At 42.7% G+C, this 23,605-nt stretch overlaps 3 protein-coding genes and 1 long non-coding RNA gene across 11 annotated transcripts; 3 read left to right on the top strand and 1 right to left on the bottom strand.

Annotated features, from left to right (window-relative positions):
- Positions 1 to 356: 356 nt before the first annotated feature.
- On the bottom strand, positions 357 to 9,210 carry hormad1 (HORMA domain containing 1). 8 transcript variants are annotated; one of them, XM_052066490.1, is made up of 16 exons: positions 9,027 to 9,210; positions 5,540 to 5,608; positions 4,882 to 5,026; positions 4,588 to 4,651; positions 4,163 to 4,199; positions 4,029 to 4,049; positions 3,837 to 3,863; positions 3,679 to 3,749; positions 3,409 to 3,572; positions 2,769 to 2,926; positions 2,622 to 2,690; positions 2,247 to 2,304; positions 1,970 to 2,013; positions 1,501 to 1,644; positions 938 to 994; positions 357 to 480 (listed from the first exon to the last, which is right to left on the bottom strand). In XM_052066490.1, exons 2-16 carry the CDS (start codon positions 5,570 to 5,572, stop codon positions 397 to 399), a joined length of 1,176 nt encoding a protein of 391 aa, XP_051922450.1. In that variant the 5' UTR covers positions 5,573 to 5,608; positions 9,027 to 9,210; the 3' UTR covers positions 357 to 396. The 8 variants fall into 8 exon arrangements, with proteins under 8 accessions (XP_051922450.1, XP_051922453.1, XP_051922449.1 ...); XM_052066493.1 differs by having other exon boundaries at positions 1,501 to 1,587; positions 9,027 to 9,086; XM_052066489.1 differs by lacking the exon at positions 9,027 to 9,210 and adding an exon at positions 5,805 to 6,146.
- Positions 448 to 3,969, top strand: LOC127601344 (uncharacterized). The gene is made up of 3 exons (XR_007962532.1): positions 448 to 599; positions 2,478 to 2,587; positions 2,678 to 3,969. It is a non-coding gene; the product is annotated as an uncharacterized LOC127601344 (long non-coding RNA).
- ensab (endosulfine alpha b) lies at positions 6,247 to 13,810 on the top strand. The gene is made up of 3 exons (XM_052066512.1): positions 6,247 to 6,487; positions 12,268 to 12,390; positions 12,632 to 13,810. The coding sequence occupies exons 1-3, from the start codon at positions 6,431 to 6,433 to the stop codon at positions 12,800 to 12,802; spliced, it is 351 nt and encodes a 116-aa protein (XP_051922472.1). The 5' UTR covers positions 6,247 to 6,430; the 3' UTR covers positions 12,803 to 13,810.
- Positions 13,811 to 18,816: 5,006 nt separating this feature from the next.
- Positions 18,817 to 21,488, top strand: mcl1b (MCL1 apoptosis regulator, BCL2 family member b). The gene is made up of 3 exons (XM_052066502.1): positions 18,817 to 19,436; positions 20,280 to 20,530; positions 20,657 to 21,488. Exons 1-3 carry the CDS (start codon positions 18,959 to 18,961, stop codon positions 20,771 to 20,773), a joined length of 846 nt encoding a protein of 281 aa, XP_051922462.1. The 5' UTR covers positions 18,817 to 18,958; the 3' UTR covers positions 20,774 to 21,488.
- The last annotated feature ends 2,117 nt before the right edge of the window (positions 21,489 to 23,605 follow it).

The following is a 23,605-nucleotide window of genomic DNA, read 5'->3' as shown; positions in this document are numbered from 1 at the left end:
CTCAAGAGTACCACTGATGGAAAAATAATGGCCAGCATTTAAGTTGCCCATCTCTGAGCTTGGCCTTCATACAAGGAAGTAAATATATAGTCAGTAAAAACTCTCTCCACTTGTGTCTTTTATTACAGCCTCGAGTCTTAAGCTGCACAAGTCAAACTTGTTTGGTCAACATTAAAAATGGTACAACAACAAAAGGGAGATTGCACACTATTACAACAAGATTAAACCGGAACACAAACTCTTCGAACTTCGAACAATGTACTGTTGAAACAATGACGTTCTCATGCGGTATTTTAAAGAACCTCCCAGGTGACCATTGACAAACCTTAAAAGGAGGCAAGTGTGTGTGTCTATGTGTGAGTGTGTGAGTGTGTGTGGTGTGTAGTGTGTGGTGGCTCACGGGTTCTCTTTGGACTCGCTGAACTTGCGTTTCTTCAGAACTGTCGTCTCCTGACTGCTGGGGATGTCGTAATGACAAACCTGACGAGAGAACGTTTGGGGGAAAAAAAAAGTGAGCTTGCATCCCACGCGGCAGAGCGCGAGGACTGCTGACTCATTCGTAACATGGCAGAGGTTTTCATGCGCACGCCCTCGCAATGGTGAGCGGAGCGCTCTTCATGATCTTGCTGCAAAAAGCTGCTTGATTTCCCACGTCAGCCTTTTTATTCAACATACATCAGGCATGACCACCCTGTCCCCCCCACCCCCCATTTCTCCAGGCTTCGACATACCTGATTCAAATCATCAACTCACTAGCCACTTCTGAAGGAGCATTAGAACGGTCCTGATCATTTGAATCAGGTGTGCTGCAGCCAGGAGAGATGGGGGGGGGAAAACAGGCAGGACGGCGGCCCTTTGAGGGCCGAGTTTGGACACCCTTGACATCCAAGGAACGTTAAGGCACATTTTCATACTGTTAAGAATGGGTTCTTCTCACCGTATTGTTCTTCGCGCCAGCTTGCTTCCTCGTGTTCATTGTTCGTTTTGTCTGTTGCTGACATAAACATGGTGTTAGGATCATTATTGATTACTTTCCAAAAGATCTTGTACTCATCCAAATCTTAATTGACAGTCTTAATAACAGCTTGGGTAATCAGATGAAACTGCCCCTGTCTTGGCCTTCAGCTTTAATTTTTTTTTTTTTTTACAAAAAAAAATAATAATTGGCATCCACACAATCGTCTTTAATTCTTTAGACACAAAAGAGTGGAATGTTGTTTTCAGCCTGACAAAGACGTAACTGATGTTCAAAGCCTCTCGTTCTAATTCTTCCACAGAAAGCGTTGTGGCCTTCTGCTTTAATTCTTACACCCAAACCTTTGTGGCCTTCAGCTTTACTCTTCATGCATTAACCTTTGAGGCCCGCTTTAATTCTTACACACAAAACGTTATGCTTTACGGCAATGCAAAAACACTTCTCTTATCAACACTGACTTGAAATTATTTCGTGAGACGAAGCGCCAATCGCGCAAATGAGAGAATCAGAGGAGATTGACAAACCGTAGAGTGTTGTATGACGCGTCCGCTCCTGGTGGTCATAGTGGACACCTCCAAGTCGGATGGCCTCTTCAGCACAACAGCCTCCATCTGAGAAGAACACTTCTTCCTCTCACCACTTTTGAATTTCTCTTGCATCTGTTCAAGCTATCGTTCCAAGCGTGCATCTTTGTTGCTGCTTTTCATTGAAACATTTTAAGTACTTTTAAAATACTGTAGTATGTTTGCGTTGTATCACTCTTTTCTCTTTGTCCCCTACCACAGTTTGTTATATTAGTTTCATTTTCGTTCCAGATTTTTTTTTAACAACTATTCGATTAATTGTCATGTTAACATAAGATTCATAGCCAAAGAAATTGAATACTACTGGTATGGAAGTTTGAAATTTGCATCACTCCCTTGGAGGGGCTTAATATATTTCTTGTCATTCTTTCTTGAACAAGAGCGTATGCAGTGGAGATGTCACACTCACCGTTTTGCCCATCTTCTCATGGGAGCTCAGATGAATTTCTTGTGCTGATGAAAGAAAAAAAAAGCCTTAACCTTGCATCTTATTTTGTAACTTGGATAAACTTTGACATTTGAAAAAAGTGATGTGTTTACAGGCAGGTTGAGGCCCCCAAGAGGACATGCATTCATCAGAACTAGTAAAATAACAAAAATTGCAATAACAGTAATAATAAGCCAATGGCTTTCACACCACCCACTGGTTTGGACCTAATTAATGATAAGAACAATCGGGACCTTACCTTTGATGTCCGTGCAGTTATTTTGGGACGCGTCATCCACATCTTCAATCTCAGACCTCTGCAGGTGGTGAAATTAGCAAATATAAGAGGGGGATTTTTAAAGCGGAAGTCAAGTCAAAAAGGTTCTTTGCAATATTATGGTCTATGCACCCACACCTGACTACACGCTGAGTTCTGATTAATATTGCATTTGTCCATCCATTCATTTTCTGATCCGCTCTATCCTTACAGGAGTCGCGGGGCATGTTGGAGCCTATCCCAGCTGGCCAAATTGAATTCAAAGTGCGGCAGGTTTGTTACTTTATGGACCCGCATTTGCCACCTCTGCGAGTGAGTGTGGGGTGAGTCTGAGAGAGTTTGTAAGTAAAAGTTCACCTGTGATAGGCTCCCGTCACGTTTGACCCGAAGAAACCATCTATTTCTCCTTCCAGTGCCCTCCTCCACCTGTAGACACAGGAAGCGCCAGCTATTACTGTCGTTCACGGCGGCGTGTGAAGTGACGGCCTGGTTCGAAACACTCACCGGCTCCAACCGGTGTCTCTCGGTGGCCATGTCCACCTTGAGCGAGTGGAAGGGCGTGTACACCTCTCCCAGTGTCAGACGAACCGGCTCGCGCTCAAACACTAGTATGTCGCCATCAGCCTCCTTGAAGCCCGGCGGCTGGTAGTTGTGCGGAGTGACTGAGGACGATGAAATGAGCACATGGCTTTTGAATCAGAGTTTAAAACAAAAGCGTTGCCTGTGAAAATTATGATTTTATTTTGGAAGAACAGGACGCAGAATGACCTCACCTAATTTTATTCTATCAATGTTTTTTCTGGATGCAAGGTAATGTTATTGATTTCTGACTAAAAAAATTATGAGATTAGTGTCACTTGTACACAACTGCTGTACAGTTGACTACAAGCAGTACAAAAAGGGAAAAACTACGGACAAACAGACATTTGGTTGATTTTTTTTTTCCGTTGATGTGTGAAGGGCCATAATCAGTCCATTTAAATACTCAGCCACGTAACGGGTGGTCCCGAATAATTTCATTTAAATTCCAGAGCATTTGTTTTTCCATAATTGTTCACTATCTGCCAATACAAACGGTTTGTGTTTGCGCCGTAGATATCGTCATAACGTTTGGCATAAAAATCTCCTCCCTGAAGCCGTTTACCTTCATCGTAGTAGGTCAGCGTCATGTTGAGGAAGATTTTGTTGGGCAGAGGGCCAAGGTTCTGCATTAGGATGTAGAGCTTCCTCACCAGCAAGATGCTAGCCTTCTCTGTGCTGCCAACCGCAATGGCAAAATCCTCGTTTGGGGTGCTGATGGAAGGAGAGCTAGAAGGAGCAAACAGTCAACGGGTGAGCTGACCGCCTGTGTTTTTATGTCAAGTTGCTCTTCCAAAAAAGTGTTGGGTGGAAAAGGTGGGAAGAAAAACCCCACCTCCTCCCAAAGTTCATCTGTGCCCCTTCTGTGTTGTAGTGAATCCTGAATTGATAAAACTCTGTCACTTTCTGAAAGTGAAGAAATGAGAGATGTTCAGTCATCCTGTTAAGTGGTCAGGATTTGTCTGGTGTTTCGTCACAATGAAAGCACATTACCTGAGGGTCGTCGGGGTCAGTGGAGACCTGAAATAGTGCCAGAAGTTGACTCAAAATTGTTACTGACATTGATTTTGATGGAAAAGACTATTTAATCCAAACATCTGCCTTGAATTAGTTTAATGAAACACTCGTATAGCTAAAAAATTCACAAACACACGCAATTTTTTTTTTTTTTTAAAGCGTACTTACAGACATAATGATAGTCCGCAGCTGGAGGGAATAAGATACAAGATTTGGTAGGGTACAAGACGTTAAAATGTGAACTCATGGCGAAGATTATATGACAAATAAGTAATCTAATGACATTATTGAATGTGTCTTACATATTTCATTTGAATGGCGTCAAAGCATCCAGTTATCCTTCGAAAGGAAGCAAGAAAAAAAAATGTTATGAGCAAGAGAAATTCAGAACACAGCCCACTTGGAGAGGTCACTGTCTAAATAGTAAACATATTGGTAGATCATTGATGAAACTGGTGATTGATAACAGCAATGAGAATTTCCCCCATTGTTTTGATACAATTACTTAACAATTGGTATGGATTAAAGCCAATTTCACTTTTAACCATAGACAAACTAAACCAATTTGGTTTATGTGTAATGTTGGCCACTTTTCATAAGAGTCCATCGTTTCATTATTCTGCTGTATTCTCATGTGGGCTGAGTGATTTTTATGAGGACACCAAGGGCACTTTGTAGTGGTATTGGCCCGCCTCCTGCGTATCGGAAGAAAGATGCAGATGTTTACCACTCAACAATTTGACAGGCGCCAGGACAAGTGCGCTCCTCCCTCAGGATCATCACTTTCTGATCTGTGGGAAGAAACTTGTTGATATGGACTGAAAATATAGCGTTAATGAAATATTCATTGTTTTATTGGTGCTAATCAAGTATTAATGCATGTAAACATCATTAACATCGGTAACAACTTTCTTCAATATATTTTTACCGAAATGATTACCGGTACATGATTAATGGACCAATTTACCCTTTTCGGGAGCCCTAGCACCCTCTATTGACCTGAGACCACTGATTGTCCAACCTTCAAAATATTTGCTCTCGTAGGCTCTTTCTGGAAAAAGTCCTCGGAGGTACATGATGCTCGACACGCCTATGGCCAGAAGATTTTTGATAACACTGACAGACTGCAGCTCAGAAACAACCCGATTGGGCAACAGTTGAGGGTCCTGCGGAAAAGACGCAAACTCGTTGATTGACACAGAACTACCAGAGTGCATTTACATTTTAGGACAATTATACAATAAGTGTCCTTTTTCTGTTGCGTTATACAGAATGAGACAAAACACATACACTTGAAATTTTGTTAATTCTACCAGAATTCCTGTTATCATCTTCTTCTGTGGTGATGGTGGAGCCACACACTTCCCAGTATGCTTTTAGATCATTGTATATAGTTGTAATAAGGTAAAAGCTGTAATAAGTTAAAAGCTCCTGAATGAATGGGCTTTCCGTTACCGCTTGTGGGAATAAAGCAAGTAAACAGCATCAACATTTGTGTCGTCCTTTAACCTTAAATAATGTGTTGTGGATCTAATGTCATAACTACTGAAGTTTAGGCAAAACAAACAAACAAAAAAGCATATTTTTCGTCTTTTTACGATTCATTTCCGATTTGGTTGAGTTACATAATTTTCATCCATTGCAGTTAAACATCAAGTCATTGTAAGGATTATATTTACCTTAGATATCCGCACTTGTTGTGCAAATGCCATGTCATTTGTGAAATAAAACCTCGGGACAGCAGAAATCTGGAAGGAAAAGTGAAGATTAATGAGGACTGTTTAACTGATTACGCTGGTTTAGCAAATGAATTTGCTAGCATATGAGCTAGCAAGTTATCACAGCAAATCGTTCTGAAACAATGATTCAACACCAGTGTACTTAGCAAATGAAATAAATTTAAAAAACTGTAAACATTTATCACAGTTGGAGGATTAACTTTACCAGGACAAAAAGTTCATTTAGTCAAAAATTCTTTCTCTTCTTCTTCTTCTTTGAGCTAATTGCAAACTTGCGAAAAACAAGCCAACAGTCAACGTTTGGTTGACAGGTAGCGAATTCAACAGGTAGCCAATCAAGCGAAGGAGGCGTTGCTTTCTTCAGGTACTCTAAGATAATGACATTTAAAAACCCACTGTCCTTTCATTACGTGTGATTCGGTGCTTTGAGGAAATAGGATAACAATTTGTAAGCCAAAGTGAATCCCCGATTGTCCAATTTTTGGTCTTAAAATCGTATTTTGGTCAAGTGTTCGACTGTGTAGATGTTGTGTTGCGACTCGTCGCCCATAGATACAAAGTCGCTGGCCGATTGGGCAAAAAGGCTGCAATCAGGTTGTCTAGACAAATGCTTCTTTGCCATTGGCTACTGGATGTGTCACTCACAAATACGACACACCCCGAACGGTGATGTCATTTCTGAACACGCCATTTTTGTTGGGGAGCAGTCGTCTCTCAGAAAGAGAGGATTATTTTGTATACAGGTAAATCAAACCGTCGCTTTTATCATTTTAAAAGCTTTTGGGCTTTTCTGGCCACCGGATCACCCGCTCGTCCAGCCACACTCACAGAATGTCGTCGGAGAACCTGGACTCGGACACTCAGCTGGACTACGAGGACGAAAAACAGGTGGGTTTGGTAGCTGCTATCTTATCTGTAGTGGGCTAACTTAACGCGCGCTAGGCTAGCATGGGGAGGCTGACGTCAAACGAGCTCGTGTGACATCGGTGTCACATGAAATGTTCCTTGTTGTTCAAACTGCACTCATTTAACGACACGAAACGCTGTTTTTTGTGCTCCAAAAGTGTCTCGTTTGTTTTCCTGCGGCAACGACACTGGCTGGTCTCGTGTGTCATTGGCTGCGGAGCCGCGGCTACTCAGGCCTCATTGGTCCTCCTGGAGGCTATCCGGTTGTCTTAAAAGTTGTTATTTTTCGAAATGGAACAACTTGCCCCAATTCACCATGAGCCTCAAAGGACAACTCTCGTTATACGTTGACAACTCAATGAAAATAAATAGTGGCATTCATGCTGGTGACGACTTGTTTTGGTCACTGCATGTACAGTATACAATATATTTGATATCCAGTTTTAGGGCCATATACTAGTGCACTTTTGTCGTCATTAGTAAGATTATTCAACTCATTCGTAGAATTGTATCACTAGTTATCTATTTGTCCACATCTGTATGATATTTCTGCCCTCTAGTAAGACAAAACTGTTCCCTGATTCGGAAGGGTTTGCCTGATTGAGCCTGAACTGACAATTGTCACCATACGTTGTCAAAGCAACAGTCATGATGAAGATGAACAATTACAATAGTCCAGCATGATGCCTCCAATTAGGTGTCGTCCACGAGCAACACATTCTTCATTAGTTCCCCCCAATAAAGTGTGTCATAGCATCAGTGTATTCTCATGTTTTTGCCCTAAATAGAGGGGAAAAAAACCCAGAACGCTGTACTGTCTAACTTTACTTGATGATAGAATATACAGTGCCCTCCATAAGTATTGGCACCCCTGGTTGAGATGTGTTTTTTAGCTTCCAATTATTTTATTTTTTTTCTAAATAATATGGGACCTTAATGGAAAAAAAGAGAAAAATCCAACCTTCAATACAAGTGCATTTATTCAGTGGGGAAAAAATCCCACATAAAGAAATAATTATTTGACATCAAATAATGTGTGTCACAATTATTAGCACCCCTGGTGTTAATATTTTGTACAACCCCCTTTTGCCAACAAAACAGCACCTAATCTTCTCCTATAATGTTTCACAAGATGGGAAAAGACAGAAAGAGGGATCTTCAGCCATTCCTCTTTGCAGAATCTCTCTAAATCATCCAGAGACCTGGGTCCTCTCCTCTGTACTCTCCTCTTCAGCTCACCCCACAGGTTCTCAATGGGGTTGAGGTCAGGGGACTGAGATGGCCATGGGAGGAGCTTGATTTTGTGTCTGGTGAACCATTTCTGTGTAGATTTGGCCATATGTTTAGGGTCATTGTCTTGCTGAAAGACCCAGTGACGACCCAGCTTCAGCTTTCGGGCAGAGGGCAACAGATTTTGATTTAAAATGTCCTGGTATTTCAAAGCATTCATGATGCCATGCACCCTAACAAGGTTCCCAGGGCCTTTGGAAGCGAAACAGCCCCACAGCATCACTGACCCACCCCCATACTTCACAGTGGGTATGAGGTGCTTTTCAGCATGCGCATCTTTCGTGGTACGCCAGACCCACTTAGAGTGTTTGTTGCCAAAAAGCTCAATCTTGGTCTCATCTGACCAAAGCACACGGTCCCAGTTGAAGCCCCAATACCGCTTGGCGAACTCCAGACGCTTGCGTTTATGATTGTGAGTGAGGAAAGGTTTTCTCCGTGCATGCCTCCCAAACAGCTTGTTGGCGTGTAGACAGCGCCTGATGGTTGATTTGGAGACTTTGTGACCCCAGGATGCTACCATTTGTTGTAATTCTGTAACAGTGAGCTTTGGAGATCTTTTGATTTCTCTTACCATCCTCCTCACTGTGCGTGGTGGCAAAATAAACTTGGCTCCTCGTCCAGGCTTGTTTACCACTGTTCCAGTTGTTTTGAACTTCTTAATTATTCCTCTCACAGTGGATATGGGCAGCTGCAGTTGAGTGGCAATCTTCTTGTAGCCTCTGCCTGACCTGTGAAGGTCGACGCACATCTGCCTCACTTGTATGCTGTGTTCCTTTGTCTTTCCCATGTTTAAGAGTGGATAAGAGAAATGGCCTCGGTGTCACGTCATATTTATACCCCAGGGAGACAGGAAGTGATGAATTACTAATTAAATGTTCCTACATACTCTGGTAAACTTTGTAAACTACTGTAGAAATGACAGAAATGCTTCAATTATATTTATTTCCTGGGAATTGTTAAGGGTGCCAATAATTGTGGAACAGGTGATTTGATGTCAAATAATTATTTCTTTATGTGGGATTTTTTCCCCACTGAATAAATGCACTTGTATTGAAGGTTGGATTTTTCTCTTTTTTTCCATTAAGGTCCCATATTATTTAGAAAAAAAATAAAATAATTGGAAGCTAAAAAACACATCTCAACCAGGGGTGCCAATAATTATGGAGGGCACTGTATCGCCCAGTAGGTTTCCCACAACGGATCCAAGTGATTCAGCACACCCAACACCCACTGCGTCAACCCAGATGGACTCGCTTCTGCAGCTTTGGTGTCTTCCTGAGTTGCTTTTTTCAATCCCTGAACAAACAAGATTCACTCACACAGTGCATTTGCACTCTTGCACGCATCGTTAGGTCCAGAAGTATTTTGACTTTTTTCTTTTCTTTTTTTTCCTGCTCTCACTTTACATCGTGATCTATTTGGATTTGAAGAGCTCAACACCATACTTACTGTCAATCTGCTTCATTTGACATGAAGTAGCAAATTAATGGAGCAAAACCTCTTCCTGATTTGCACTAGGCGTGTCCTGGTGACACTCAACACTTGGCGCTTATCGGACTCGTTTGTCTTGTGAGACAGCTGCTAAACCGCTCGCTTTGTTCACTCAAAAGCCATGCGTGCCTTGTCTTAAGCACTGGAAATTGGTGTCAATCAAGTCATTGCTGTTTGATTCAAACAGTACATGGACATATGAATTGATGCCATCATAGAATTGCATTCCGTCACCCAGTGACAATCGATAAGAGATTCGATACGTTTCTTTTGTGCTTCTCTGAGTTTTTAATCCCACATTCCAAAACCGTGCATGTTAGCTTCATTGACGACTCACAATTGTTCCAATTGTAAATGGGAGCGTGAATGCCCCGATGTTGACCGGCTGGGGTCCCCCCTCGTCTCTCACCAAAAGTCAGCTAGGATTGGCCGCAGCATACCCGTGCCCCTAATAAAAAAAAAAGCAATAGAAAACAATTGTCTGGATGTACTTAGGCCGGGGGAGTCCAAACTTTTTGCCAAGGGGGCCAGATTTTATGTGGTAAAATGTCGGGGGGCCGACCTTGGCTGACATTCTTTACATTGAACAACAATATTGTTCAACAAATTTTAGTAAGCCAGTCTGTTTCACATTTCCATTTTTATCTTAATTTCAACAATCTTAAGAATTTCTTTTGGTTCATTTGAAACAGGTACAGTGCCCTCCATAAGTATTGGCACCCCTGGTTGAGATGTGTTTTTTAGCTTCCAATTATTTTATTTTTTTTCTAAATAATATGGGACCTTAATGGAAAAAAAGAGAAAAATCCAACCTTCAATACAAGTGCATTTATTCAGTGGGGAAAAAATCCCACATAAAGAAATAATTATTTGACATCAAATAATGTGTGTCACAATTATTAGCACCCCTGGTGTTAATATTTTGTACAACCCCCTTTTGCCAACAAAACAGCACCTAATCTTCTCCTATAATGTTTCACAAGATGGGAAAAGACAGAAAGAGGGATCTTCAGCCATTCCTCTTTGCAGAATCTCTCTAAATCATCCAGAGACCTGGGTCCTCTCCTCTGTACTCTCCTCTTCAGCTCACCCCACAGGTTCTCAATGGGGTTGAGGTCAGGGGACTGAGATGGCCATGGGAGGAGCTTGATTTTGTGTCTGGTGAACCATTTCTGTGTAGATTTGGCCATATGTTTAGGGTCATTGTCTTGCTGAAAGACCCAGTGACGACCCAGCTTCAGCTTTCGGGCAGAGGGCAACAGATTTTGATTTAAAATGTCCTGGTATTTCAAAGCATTCATGATGCCATGCACCCTAACAAGGTTCCCAGGGCCTTTGGAAGCGAAACAGCCCCACAGCATCACTGACCCACCCCCATACTTCACAGTGGGTATGAGGTGCTTTTCAGCATGCGCATCTTTCGTGGTACGCCAGACCCACTTAGAGTGTTTGTTGCCAAAAAGCTCAATCTTGGTCTCATCTGACCAAAGCACACGGTCCCAGTTGAAGCCCCAATACCGCTTGGCGAACTCCAGACGCTTGCGTTTATGATTGTGAGTGAGGAAAGGTTTTCTCCGTGCATGCCTCCCAAACAGCTTGTTGGCGTGTAGACAGCGCCTGATGGTTGATTTGGAGACTTTGTGACCCCAGGATGCTACCATTTGTTGTAATTCTGTAACAGTGAGCTTTGGAGATCTTTTGATTTCTCTTACCATCCTCCTCACTGTGCGTGGTGGCAAAATAAACTTGGCTCCTCGTCCAGGCTTGTTTACCACTGTTCCAGTTGTTTTGAACTTCTTAATTATTCCTCTCACAGTGGATATGGGCAGCTGCAGTTGAGTGGCAATCTTCTTGTAGCCTCTGCCTGACCTGTGAAGGTCGACGCACATCTGCCTCACTTGTATGCTGTGTTCCTTTGTCTTTCCCATGTTTAAGAGTGGATAAGAGAAATGGCCTCGGTGTCACGTCATATTTATACCCCAGGGAGACAGGAAGTGATGAATTACTAATTAAATGTTCCTACATACTCTGGTAAACTTTGTAAACTACTGTAGAAATGACAGAAATGCTTCAATTATATTTATTTCCTGGGAATTGTTAAGGGTGCCAATAATTGTGGAACAGGTGATTTGATGTCAAATAATTATTTCTTTATGTGGGATTTTTTCCCCACTGAATAAATGCACTTGTATTGAAGGTTGGATTTTTCTCTTTTTTTCCATTAAGGTCCCATATTATTTAGAAAAAAAATAAAATAATTGGAAGCTAAAAAACACATCTCAACCAGGGGTGCCAATACTTATGGAGGGCACTGTATATCACATGCAACTGCTTATTCACTTGACTTTTTCTTAAACAGAAGTCTCCTGAGTGCAAATTGATTGATTTGAAACATAAAATGTATCACCATGACTTTTCAATAGTTACAAAACCTTTGACTCGAACAACAGGGAAATGAACAAGCAATACACATATCCACAACTGCAAGGATCATTTGAAATATGACATATCAGTCGATATAAACAGGGAGTGATGTCTTGTTAACTCGTGAGTGATGCCCTCTAGTGTCTAAATGCTATTACTCATTTAGTGAATGCTATTACTCATTTAGCCACTAGAGGGAAGCAGTACTCTATGAAACATCACTCACCAGTCTACGTGACCTCAGTCAATGCAACACGTGTTCCATTGCGCCCAACCTGCGGGCCAGACGGCACTGATTTTATGACAGGGGCCGAGGGCCGGATGAAATTCGACCGCGGGCCGGATTTGGCCCCCGGGCCGGACTTTGGACATGCCTGACTTAGGCAGTGTTCCAACAATCTGGAATGTCCATTGCTGCTGTTCCGTGCATGTTTGGAAACTGAGGATGGCTGTCAATGATCCCCTGTCACATGAGCAGCTGTTTTGTGAACATTCTGCCTCCTTCCTCCATATTGACAGAAATGTGCATTGATAAGGATGTGGACTTGTTCACACAGGACTCCCAGGAGAAGAACGGCAACCCGGTGAAGGCCGAGGAGGCCAAGCTAAAGGCCAAGTACCCGGGTCTTGGTCAGCGGCCCGGCGGCTCCGACTTCCTCATGAAGCGGCTACAGAAAGGGGTAAGACGCGTCTGCGGCATAACGGAGATGCTCAAAACGATGAAGCTGATCAATTTGAACATGAAATGGCTTGTCTTTGTAGTGTATTTGATTCAGTCGAAACTATGGTTTACGATACAATAAACTGCAATGCCGTACAAATGCCGTTTCTAATATTTTGTATACTCGTATAACCGACTGCGTTGGTCTGGCAAGAGTACAACGAGCTGCGCTAACATGGCCGACCCCTCTCGTCGCACAGCAAAAATACTTTGACTCGGGCGACTACAACATGGCCAAGGCCAAGATGAAGAACAAACAGCTTCCCGTGGCAGGGACCGACAAGAACCTGGTGACCGGCGACCACATCCCCACGCCGCAAGACCTGCCGCAGAGGAAGTCGTCCTTGGTGACCAGCAAGCTCGCCGGCTAGCCTTTCGCCATCACACCAAGAGAACACCCCCTGCCTCACCCGTATCCCTCTCCGCTCCCGCCCCGCCACACCCCCACCCCGTGTCGTCAAACCAATCGCCACCACCCCATCTTCCCTCGTCATCCGCGGGGGGACATCCAGGGCAGACTTGTTGAGTGATGCTCTCGTTTGTGGGTCGGAAGGAGACGGCGTCCTCTCCCTTCCTCTCCTGAGCACAGCGGCGCGCCCGCACCGTTCGCACTGCGCTCCTCCTCTTGTCTTGGTTGTCCGTATTCCAAGATGGTTGCCATCAGCAGGTGTGTGACTTCGCCGGGGACTTTGTGCACTTTGTAGTTTGGTGATTGATGTGCGTCAGAGACTGGGGATCCAGCTTCCTGCTTCCGGATGCGGTTAGGGGTTCGAACGCGCGCACATCCCTACTTGCTCGTATACCAAATTTCCGCAGGTGCGATGGGAGTTGACGTTGCTTTAATTGTACACTCGACAAAAAAAACGCTGCATGATTGTATCCGACAAGAAATCCTAACGGGGGAGGGGACCACCTTCTTCGTTATTTTTGTTCTGTTTTGTTTTTCTTTGCTGTCGGGACAATCCACAGCGCAATTCAGTCGCTGAACTTTATCTGACTTCTGTTTTGGCCTGGCAATCACCCGGCAAACACTGGCCGCATGCTCTTCTCAGTCGTGCTCACACAGGCATGCCCTTTGTGCAGTTCAGTTTTGTGCTTTGAGCAGGAAATCAAGCTTCAGAGTGGCAGCAACAGTGTGACTTTTTTTTTTGTTTGTTTTTAACATCCATTCTGACAAACTTTCTCTCCGGGAGACTCGTCCTTAAAAAGCACACCAACCTAAAAATTAAGTGTTAAGTCACATTACAGCAGCAACTGACTGAATGTGTGCTGCTTCAGTTTCGTTGGCTTGAAATAACACAACATGAAATATTAATATTCGGCTCCAGTAAACAAATTTGTTCATGTTTCTACAAATAAAGTTCCATTTGATGTGCAAAGCCAGTTGAACATTTATTCAATGTCCTTGATATCCAGCTTAAGGTCCATGTATTCTTTATCGTCACTCGTAAGACGTCGGCGCATTGAAAGAACAACTTTGGGGGCTGGGGGGGGGGGTTCCACTACGATTGCAATTTTCACTGATTCGTGCACATATTAGTACGCTTAGTTGTATACCTAGGGAAGTAACAAAAGCCAATTTGATTTGGGAAATCAATTTTGGATTTGACCAAATCGAATTGCTACGATTCACGGACGGTATATTTCAAAATGTGTCGCACCCCATATTTCGAGGTGCATCATCGAATCATCTTTTATGAAGGATGCACGGCAGATATGAATCGGTTTGATGTTGCTGATGGTTTGTTGTTTCTCTGAATTGAATGAACTTTCATAAGGGGGGCGTTGGAGAGCTTTTACATGATGTCACTTATAAATTAATATCCCAAAAGCAACAGCCGTACTATAATCGATGTAAATCGTAATCCCATTGAATCGTTCGGCTTCAAAATGGAGCATTCTCGAATCGTAACGTGCCTCTTGGTGACCCTACTAGCAGGCAGGCATGCGTCACGCACTAGTAGCCACCTGGACCCTACTAGTAGAACCAAAATGGCCGCCAGTAGTTTTGCCTCACTCGTAACATGTAGTTGTTCGACCAGTTTTCAAGAAATTTAATGCAGTTGTTCAGAACGCCGCCACTTAGACACAGACTTACTCGTGAAGACCCAGCACATACTAGTGCATGGGCGTAAAGCTGGATATCAAGGAAGACTGATCATGTGAATGATTTCACAAAAGAATGATCAACAATTATTTCACAAGGAAATAAACTTGAGTATTTTAAATTAGCATTTTTACAACAGTCTTTGGAAATCACAATGTCCCATCACCGGTGAGACATTTTTTAGACCAGGTCAAAGAGCAGACTCTTATGTGGACTTGAAATTTGGGTTTTGAGGATGCCGAATAAAAGTTCCAACTGCTTTCCATAATCGCTGGCGTGTCCGCAACCTGATAGGCAGCAAGTCCAGCTTTGCTTCATGAAAGTAGGCCGCGGCTTTCCCGCAGGGGTTCGCGCAACACACACCCACGCCTATTCTCAGCAGAGCACATCGACGTGTCGTGACGCATCGTAGACTCCTCGAGCATGTCAAGCCGCTCTGCAGTCCTGACAAAGTTTGAATTTAAAGTGCATGACGTTGAGGACGAGCCTTTCAGGGAACATTCGCACTGTTGGTCATGACGTGTATGTGAGCCGCATTGAATTTGGAAAGCTGTTTGAGCGGTTAGGTCACATCCTTGGTATCCACCTTGAGGTTCACACACTAGTGCTCTCTGGTCTCTAGTAAGACAATTTCATGTATGCGTAGAATGACTATACTTGTTTGACTTTGTCATTGCCATGACAAACCGATATTAACCCCGTAATCTTTATCTTCAGCTTAAAAGCTGTGCTGAGTTCAACTCAAAACAAGACAATTGTAAAAAAAAAAAATACAATACATGCTAATTTATATAGCGCTTTCACAACAGCGGCAGCTGTAACAAAGCATAACAAAATAAACAGAGTTGTGTCATTACCGTGGTTTACAAACTTAAATTTCACAAACAAGCTTAAGGGACCTCCTTTTTAATGCCTTCCTGTTGAAAAATGTACTTGGTTGCTATATATATATATATACTTGACCACACACACAAACGCACACGGTCAATGGCAGCCAACGGTCGATATTTAGTTGACAAATAAAAACCGTCAATGGCTGTTAATCGGTTAACTAGTACAATTAAATAATGTCACTCGTAGTTCCAGTTGCACGCAGCGACCAACTAATACAGTTTTGCCTCGGTACAAAACAAGTCCTTGCAAAGAAAAAAAAAATGTCAGATGTTCCATCAAGGCTATCAACCAAATTCCCAAATGGCTTTCCAAACTTCGTCAGCCTGCTAGTTTCTCGATTGGTGGTGCACATGCATGTGAATGCATTGTAAATAGACTCGTGTGAATGTGTGTGTGTGTGTGCGTGTGTGTGTGTGTGAGACTCATCTTGTCTAAATGCTGCTGGTGGCAGCGTCTTCTCTCTGTGCCGTGACACAGGCCAAAATGTGTGGAATTTGCCTTGACGTTACTGAACGCCAGCTAAACATCTCGGTGTTGCTTGTGTTAGAGAGAAATTGAGGGTGATAAGCGACCACGATGGGAGTTGTGACGGGCTTGTTTCAGACGGGGTAGTTCTCATGTACCCGAATGTAAATATGATCATGAACGAGCATCTCCTTGATTTCCGTTCTTGTTGTGTTCTCTTCTCCTATCACAAGTGTATACAAAAATATATGAAACAAACACACACACAAAAAATCACCCTGGCTTGGCATCACTGCAGGGAAACCAGAGGCCTCCATGCTTCAAGGACAAATATATTCCGAGAAAAAAAAAGTTTACATGACAGGAGAACGCGTGGTAAACACGGGAATAAGGACTTCACAATGTGCTTGGAATGTTGATCTTCTGTGGATAGTCATGGAGAAAGTTTTTTTGTTTTTTTGCCAGTATTTGAAATAAAATTTCACATGAATCAAGTGTCATTTTATTTTTCTTCACTGACAGAACCAGGCAATTCAGTTTTATTTAGTCTATGTTGCTAATTACAGATGAAGAATCACATCCCTGATCACACAGTGAAACAAATCTACCCACGAACATGGAATATTTCCTTTTTAGGCTTGTTTATACAACATAAAACTATGTGTAGTGGACATAACAAATTTTCACACCCTTGTTCAATTTAGCTTTTGTGATCTAAATGATGAGGCCAAGATAAACCATTTCAAAACTTGTTCCTCCATTAATATGGCCTATAACTTGTGCAACTCTTAAATAAATAAAAATGAACGGAGAGTTCACGCGGTGGTTAGTGTGCCGACCTTATAGGGTATAGGTCGTGGGGTCAATCCCTGCTACGACCTTCCTGTAAGTGTGAATGTGAGTTGCGGATGGTTGTTCATCTCTGTGTGCCCTGCGATTGGCTGACGACCGGTTCAGGGTGTCCACCGCCGACTGCCTGAAGACAGCTGCAATAGGCTCCAGCAGCCCCCGCGACTCTTGTGATGATAAAGCGCAAAGTAGATGGATGATGGAGTTCACGCCCTATTTACAAATGGGAATGTGATTGTGTGTTCAGAATGAACCAATCACATTCAGACTCGCACATTCAGACTCGTGAAAGAGTTAGGACGCACTTGCTACTGTTTCAAATGTCCGTTTAACCCCAAAATGTTAACCGCACGTAATGGCAAATGTTCATGCACACACAAAGAACAAAATACACCAGGTAGTGGCAGTATCATGCTTTGCGGCTCTACTTGTACAGTTTAGCCAAGGTGGTACATATATAATCACAATAAGTACGTTTATATAAAACGTAAAATATTCGTTACAAATAATGATTTTGTTTGATTAAAATATGAGCAATATCGATTGTTTTATATAATTATAATGAACATTTTGAGATATTTCACTATTTTGTTTTTATTTGTCGCATATTGTCATCACCTGGTCCATCGTCCATTTTAGAAATCGAACGTTTGCCCACCCCTGGTTTTGTCGTAATAATGATGCTACAGTTATAGCATTGTTAATAGTAGGAGTGGAATTATTGTCATTGTATTAACTGCTACAGTTAAACTGGAAACCACGTTAACAACACGTGGGACAAATATAAGATATCTTATCTAACCTTAAAAGCAGAGGTTACATTAGCAAAAATATACACTGGCAAAACCTGTTGGATTTGCTGTACATTAATTTAAAAATTTGGACAAAGGTGAAGCATGATTAGAATGCGTTCAACCAATGTTCATAATTTCTCCTTTTTTTCGGTGTCAACGAAAAGGACTTAAATGCAGACTTCATCCAAGTAGAACTTACCACCATCAACCACTCGGGGGAGGCAAAATTTCATTTCCAATGCGTTTGTCTCTGACTCACAACTTGGCAAAAATGAATGGAATGTTTTTATTTGAAAATAGGGAACAGAGCGTCTTGAAACTTCAGTGAGTCACGTTGTCTTGACAAAATCCTGTGTTGTGACACAGTTATGTCTCCCTCTGGAACATCGATTAAGAAAAAAATGTATTCACGGCATATGAAACAAGTACGGGGAAATGGAATTGGTATAAATGTATCATAGAAGAAGAAGAAAACCTTATTTGTCTCACAGCTATACTGGCTGTAAAGTCCTGTGTAAAATGCAATGTACAAAGCAGATTGCCAAAATGGAGCGAAAAAAAGATTGATTGCACTGGGTTTGACAGTAGCTTTTGACATTCCTAACATAGCCTATATTTAAACAAATATGTATGTGTTTGTCTCCGACTCACTAACCACAAACTTGGCAAAAATGAATGGAATGTTTTTATTTGAAAATAGAGAACAGAACGTCTTGAAACTTCAGTGAGTCACGTTGTCTTGACAAAATCCTGTGTTGTGAGACAGTTATGTCTCCCTCTGGAACATTGATTAAGAAAAAATGTATTCACGGCATATGAAAAGTCCAGTGTAAAATGCAATGTACAAAGCAGATTGCCAAAATGGAGCGAAAAAAAAGATAGATTGCACTGGGTTTGACAGTAGTTTTTGACATTCCTAACATAGCCTATATCTAAAGAAATTTAGTCTATAATAGTCACGTCAAATGTATTTATTATAGCCTCTAATCCCAAAAAGGCCTTGAGGGGTGACAAATATGAACGACATCCCCTGATCTAAATCCCAGTGTAACATGTTCACATTTTTACCTCTGAGGGTTTAGAATGAGTTTTTTTTTTAAAAAGAAGCCTAGATTAAAAAATGGAAAAAAATCATCACGTAAATGTGGTTGATTTTTTTTAATAGTTGATAAAATGTTCTTTTTTTTTAAAGAGTTGATAAATACTTCATAGAGGAAGTGGGCGGATAAATGTGCGTCACGCAATGACGTGTATCTCTGTGTACTATATATGTCCGCACCAGCGGCAGTAGGTCTCGCCTTCCAACGTCGAGGCAGTTATGGGAGATTAATTAGAGTCAAGACTAGCTTTTGTACAACTTGGGTACTTTTTTTCACCGCACTTTCATTGAAAATACAAGAAGAAAAGCAACCTTCAAGATGAGTATGGGGCAGACCACAAGCCACGTTCTGACGCCTCAAGGCCGCCCAATGCTTCCACAAAATGGAGTCGGGGAAGGCTCAATGCAATGCAACTCTCCCTCCGTCGCCTCCAAATCGCCGCCTCAGGTTCATCGGGCTGTGGCGACCTTGGGCGCCGTTAACGGCAACAAGCCGCGACCCTTGGAAATTCTATGCAAGGGCGGACTAGCCACCATGAACCACCGCAACAACAGCCACGACGAATTCGATGTGGAAAGCAACGACGACTCACCACCGAGTACCCCCGACTCCCAGGACTCGCTCGTCGGCGACGGCCGCAACGACGTGCTGGACGCCGAGACCAAGGGCCTCATTAAACGTTTTCTCACAGACTTTACCGGCCTGTCGACTGCTAGCTGGAACGAAAGCAAGGCACATTCGACCATGAAAAGAGTAGTCGAAAAGGTTTTGGAAAAGCACAAGTACAAGTACAATGGTGAGTGGCTCTTTCTTTTCCTCATTTTCTTTCGTGACGTGTGCTATTTGCTCGGCGGCCATCTTTTACACTCATAACCAGGAAGACGTGCTTGGTTAGTACTTGAACATATTGTTCCAAAGGTTAGCACTCGTCAATAATTTTACAGGTGCATTGAATTTTTTATATAATTCACAGGCCACGACAATCACACGTACTATATCGCAGCACGTTTCAACAAATGAGATTTAGTAGCAGCAAAGTCGTTCAGAAAGACGCCAATAATGAGAGCACGTTTCCGGAAACGAAGGTGATTATGAAAAGAACACTTTTGTAAACTAGGCCATGTATTTACCAAAGGTGTTGTCGACAAACTTTTAAAGGTTTTTCTGAGGCTTTTGGGTGTAACCTGTTTCCTCAAGCCAGCGGCTGTAATTTGAAAGCAAAAAAAAAAGTAAGGCAACGAGTAAAGTCACGGGTGCTATGCTTTTTTTTTTAAACTGGGCCTTTTATTTGCTCAAGATATCATAACCAGCACATGAAATTCAATATCCTGAGCCTAGTGGACAACTTGCCAAACGGAAGATGGGAACATTAAACAAATGAGGAACAAAGTGTACAGTGGAAAAGTTATCAATGAAAAGAGTGGGCATGCTTCTTGAAATAATTAAGACATTAAAAGATCAGTTTGATTGACTAGGACTTAGTTACTCCCAGGTATCATCGGCAAATACTCTTCAATGTTCTTGAAAGACATTCTTGACACAAGATGATAACATTAAGAGCGAGCAGCAAAAAGTACAATGAAAGATGAACATTCAGAATGGTGCACTTAAGTTAATGACACCTCCATATTTCCTTCAGGTATCATCAACAAACTGTCTCTGGATGACCGAGGGGACAACGTGAGCTTTGTCAGTGAAGTGGCCAAGAGCATGTTTTCGGATGGGACAACCAACTGGGGGCGCGTGGCCAGCTTGGTGGCCTTTGGGGCCATTGTGTCCCAGCACCTGAAAGAAAAGGGCCGGGCCCACTGTGTGGAGCCGGTGGCCGACGAGATCTCTTCGTATCTGCTGTCGCACCAGCGCAACTGGCTGGTGAAAAACAAGTCTTGGGTAAGTCAGTGAGTCATGGCTGACTGTAAAGTGATTGTGTAACGTTACGAAGTCTACGTGTCAAGCAGCCTCCGCACCCCACAACTAATCATCCCTTTGATGTATCTATTTCCCCCCCCCCCCTAGGATGGCTTTGTACAATTCTTTCGGGAAGTGGATCCTGAGTCTACAGTGAGGAACACATTAATGGCCTTTGCTGGAGTGGCTGGCATTGGCGCCACATTGGCCCTGTTGATCAGGTGAATTTGTCGGACTTTAAAGACGATATTTGAACCAACGTTGATGCTGATCCGGACAAGCATCGCAGATGTTCCCCTCGGACTTTAAAAGATGGAAATTGAGGCAAAGTCACTGTTTATGGCAGTTTGGTGTTCCTACGTATGACTTAAGCGTTTGTGCAGACACGTCTACTTTTCACGGGTTGACTTCGTCCAGTAATTAGCATTATTTAATTTTCAAAGAAATTTATTTTTTCTATTAGATCTAAAATATGTTTCTATGCAACTTTGTAAAAGATTCACCCTGATTGTGCGCCTTTTTTTTTTTTTTTGTGGACATTTCCCCGCACTGGTGGAGTCGTGAAAATTCTTAGTAGGAAGCGCCAGCCGCATCTTCCATATACAGCATAGTGACGGTGAAGCTCATTTCCATTAGTCTGATTCCGGAACAATACAGCTTTGTGAGTGGAGCGCAGAACATTAGCATTGGTGCCGCTCGGTGCTTCCTCTCGAGTCAGATCAGCGCCAGGAACCGAAGCACTGCAGAATGTTGGGAAGTACTGCGCCCTGGACCCTTTGAGTTTCTTGTGAGAAGCTTTTCAAGGACTGAGCTCAAAGTGCGTCACAGAAACGAAGGCCTGCAGGCGATGGGGTCGTCACCAAGGGCGCTGGCACGGGCCCACGTGTAAACCACCAGGAGAATGTATAGGGTTATTAGTTAATAAAAATAAAAGTAACACAATATGTTTTTGTTCATGCTGTCTTTCTGTTTAGGGAATTTCTGTAAATGCAGAAGTTTCCTTTTTGTCACCCTCGCGCCACTTTCGCTCTACTTCCCCTTTATCGCACCGCAACACTTGTTTCTTAGAAACAAGATCCCTCCCACTGTCTGCACCCCACATCCGTCAGAATTATATAACGGCTTCGTGGTACGTGACATTATGTCCGCCCGGGAACATCTACTCCTCCCATGTTTGTTCAGATCCTCGCAGTTGTCCCGGGTGGCAACGCAAAACACGTTTCTCAAGAGGAGTTGGAAGTCTGTTGTCTCCACGGTGATGATCAGTGAAATCTACGGGCTTGGTTACTCCAGCAGCAGTCTGCTTCTGGCAGGCAAATTATGGTGGGAGGGAAAGGGGGTCTTTAGTGGGCAACATGGCAGGAATGCTTGCGTCATTCAGGAGCAACAAAAGGAGGCGCATTGCAGCATCTTTGGCGGGGAGGGGGCTGATGTGGATTTGAAGATCTGGCAGCGACCTCGTTTCATTTAAACGTGTTCTCGAGTTCAGCTTTGCCCATGGCATCATAATTCCAGCAGCTTTCTAATTCACTCCCAAAGCCATATTTGTGTCTTTTCAGACTCCGCACATTTGATCCCAGCTACTCGGTTATCATTTCTTTCCCAAGCGTTCGTGTAAAAAACAGTCTAAAAATGGCCTGCACTGAATGAGTTTCGCTGGGCTGATTGACGCAACATAAAAACAGACTTGTTACTTCGACATAACCTCGTGAGATGTATTTTGAGTCTTTGATGGTCTTGTAATTCGTGAGGCGTCTTTAACGCATCTCGTAAGTCTCTTGCCAAACTCGTAAAAACAAACGTGTATCGCCAGATTTTTTTTTTTTTTGCGCTTCAGGTAATTCGGCATGTTTCGAGAAGCTTCAACAAAAAATGCCACGGTGGAATTTTTCGAGACTTTGTAAAAAAAAAATCTGTTGCGAAGACAAGACCGTTTGCAAGTTCATTTTGCCAGGACTTCATTTTGTGATAGTTTGCGTCCTCGTGAGACAGCCCGCGAGACTTCGATGGTGTTGTGACACTTTGACACAGCATAATGTTATTTTTGACCTATTTCAGACAAGAAAAAAAAAGTTTAACCACAAAGAGTCCAGTTGACTTTTGCAAGAAGTTACCGTTTGTAGCAAAAAAATGTAGATGTCAAAGTAAAAAACACCCCGAGTGCTCAAATGAGTCATTCAATTTGTTTAAAAAAAATGTAATCGAATCCAATCAAAGTTGTGAACTGAAAATTGAATTTTGCCACCATCCAAATTCTAAAGAGACTTGTCTCTAACAGGACTTTTCGATAACTCTGCGAGACTCTTCAATTTCATCTTGCCTGGTATGTAAAAGATTACGATCGCTATCTTGTGACTCATTTTTTGCTGCCTTATCCGCCCCCATTGTGTGGGCCAGAGTTCGGACACCGCAAACCAGAAGTGACTCAGTCGAAACCGTGGTCTGTACTTTTGGTCAAACGCCTCCGTGTCAGATGTGAATCTCGGGTGACGACGTTCCACAGCTTCCATGAGGCGTCTCAAAAATACGTAAATGACATTATCGTGACATCCTAAAAGTGGCAGTTAGGCTTAATGTGGTCTAGATTAGGCATGTAACACAGGTTAAATTAAAATATATTTTTTAATTGTTGTAAATTACTCATTTATTCACCCTTCACCGTTTATAACCTGATGAGTTGTCCACTGTAGTATTTGCCCTTTTCGACTGTCACCTTGGCAGATGTCCATTGTTTACCAATGATTTTATTTTTTGTGCACTCCATTTTACTCCATTTGTAGAGCTCATCTAGGCAAAAAAAAAGGTAAAACAAACATTTCTCGTGGCTTTCCTAGCACTCGCTGCTTGTTGGCAGCCATGGAAATAAAAAGCCGTCTTAACAGTCGGGAGCGTCAAACAGGAAGTGTCGCTCGAGCCGCATTGCAGCGCTGGGAGCGTTGCAGGCGCGGTTCTTGCAAACAATCGAGCGCATAGTTCACATTGTGATTCCCGTGGGCGGTGTTGAACGATTGTCATCAGGCTGGAACTCGTTTTTTCACTTTAGATCTTAAGACACAC

This window comes from Hippocampus zosterae, chromosome 5, assembly GCF_025434085.1.
Source record: "Hippocampus zosterae strain Florida chromosome 5, ASM2543408v3, whole genome shotgun sequence".
Lineage (NCBI taxonomy): Eukaryota > Metazoa > Chordata > Actinopteri > Syngnathiformes > Syngnathidae > Hippocampus > Hippocampus zosterae.
Note: the sequence above shows the minus strand (reverse complement) of the source record. Positions and strands in the feature narration are given on the sequence as shown.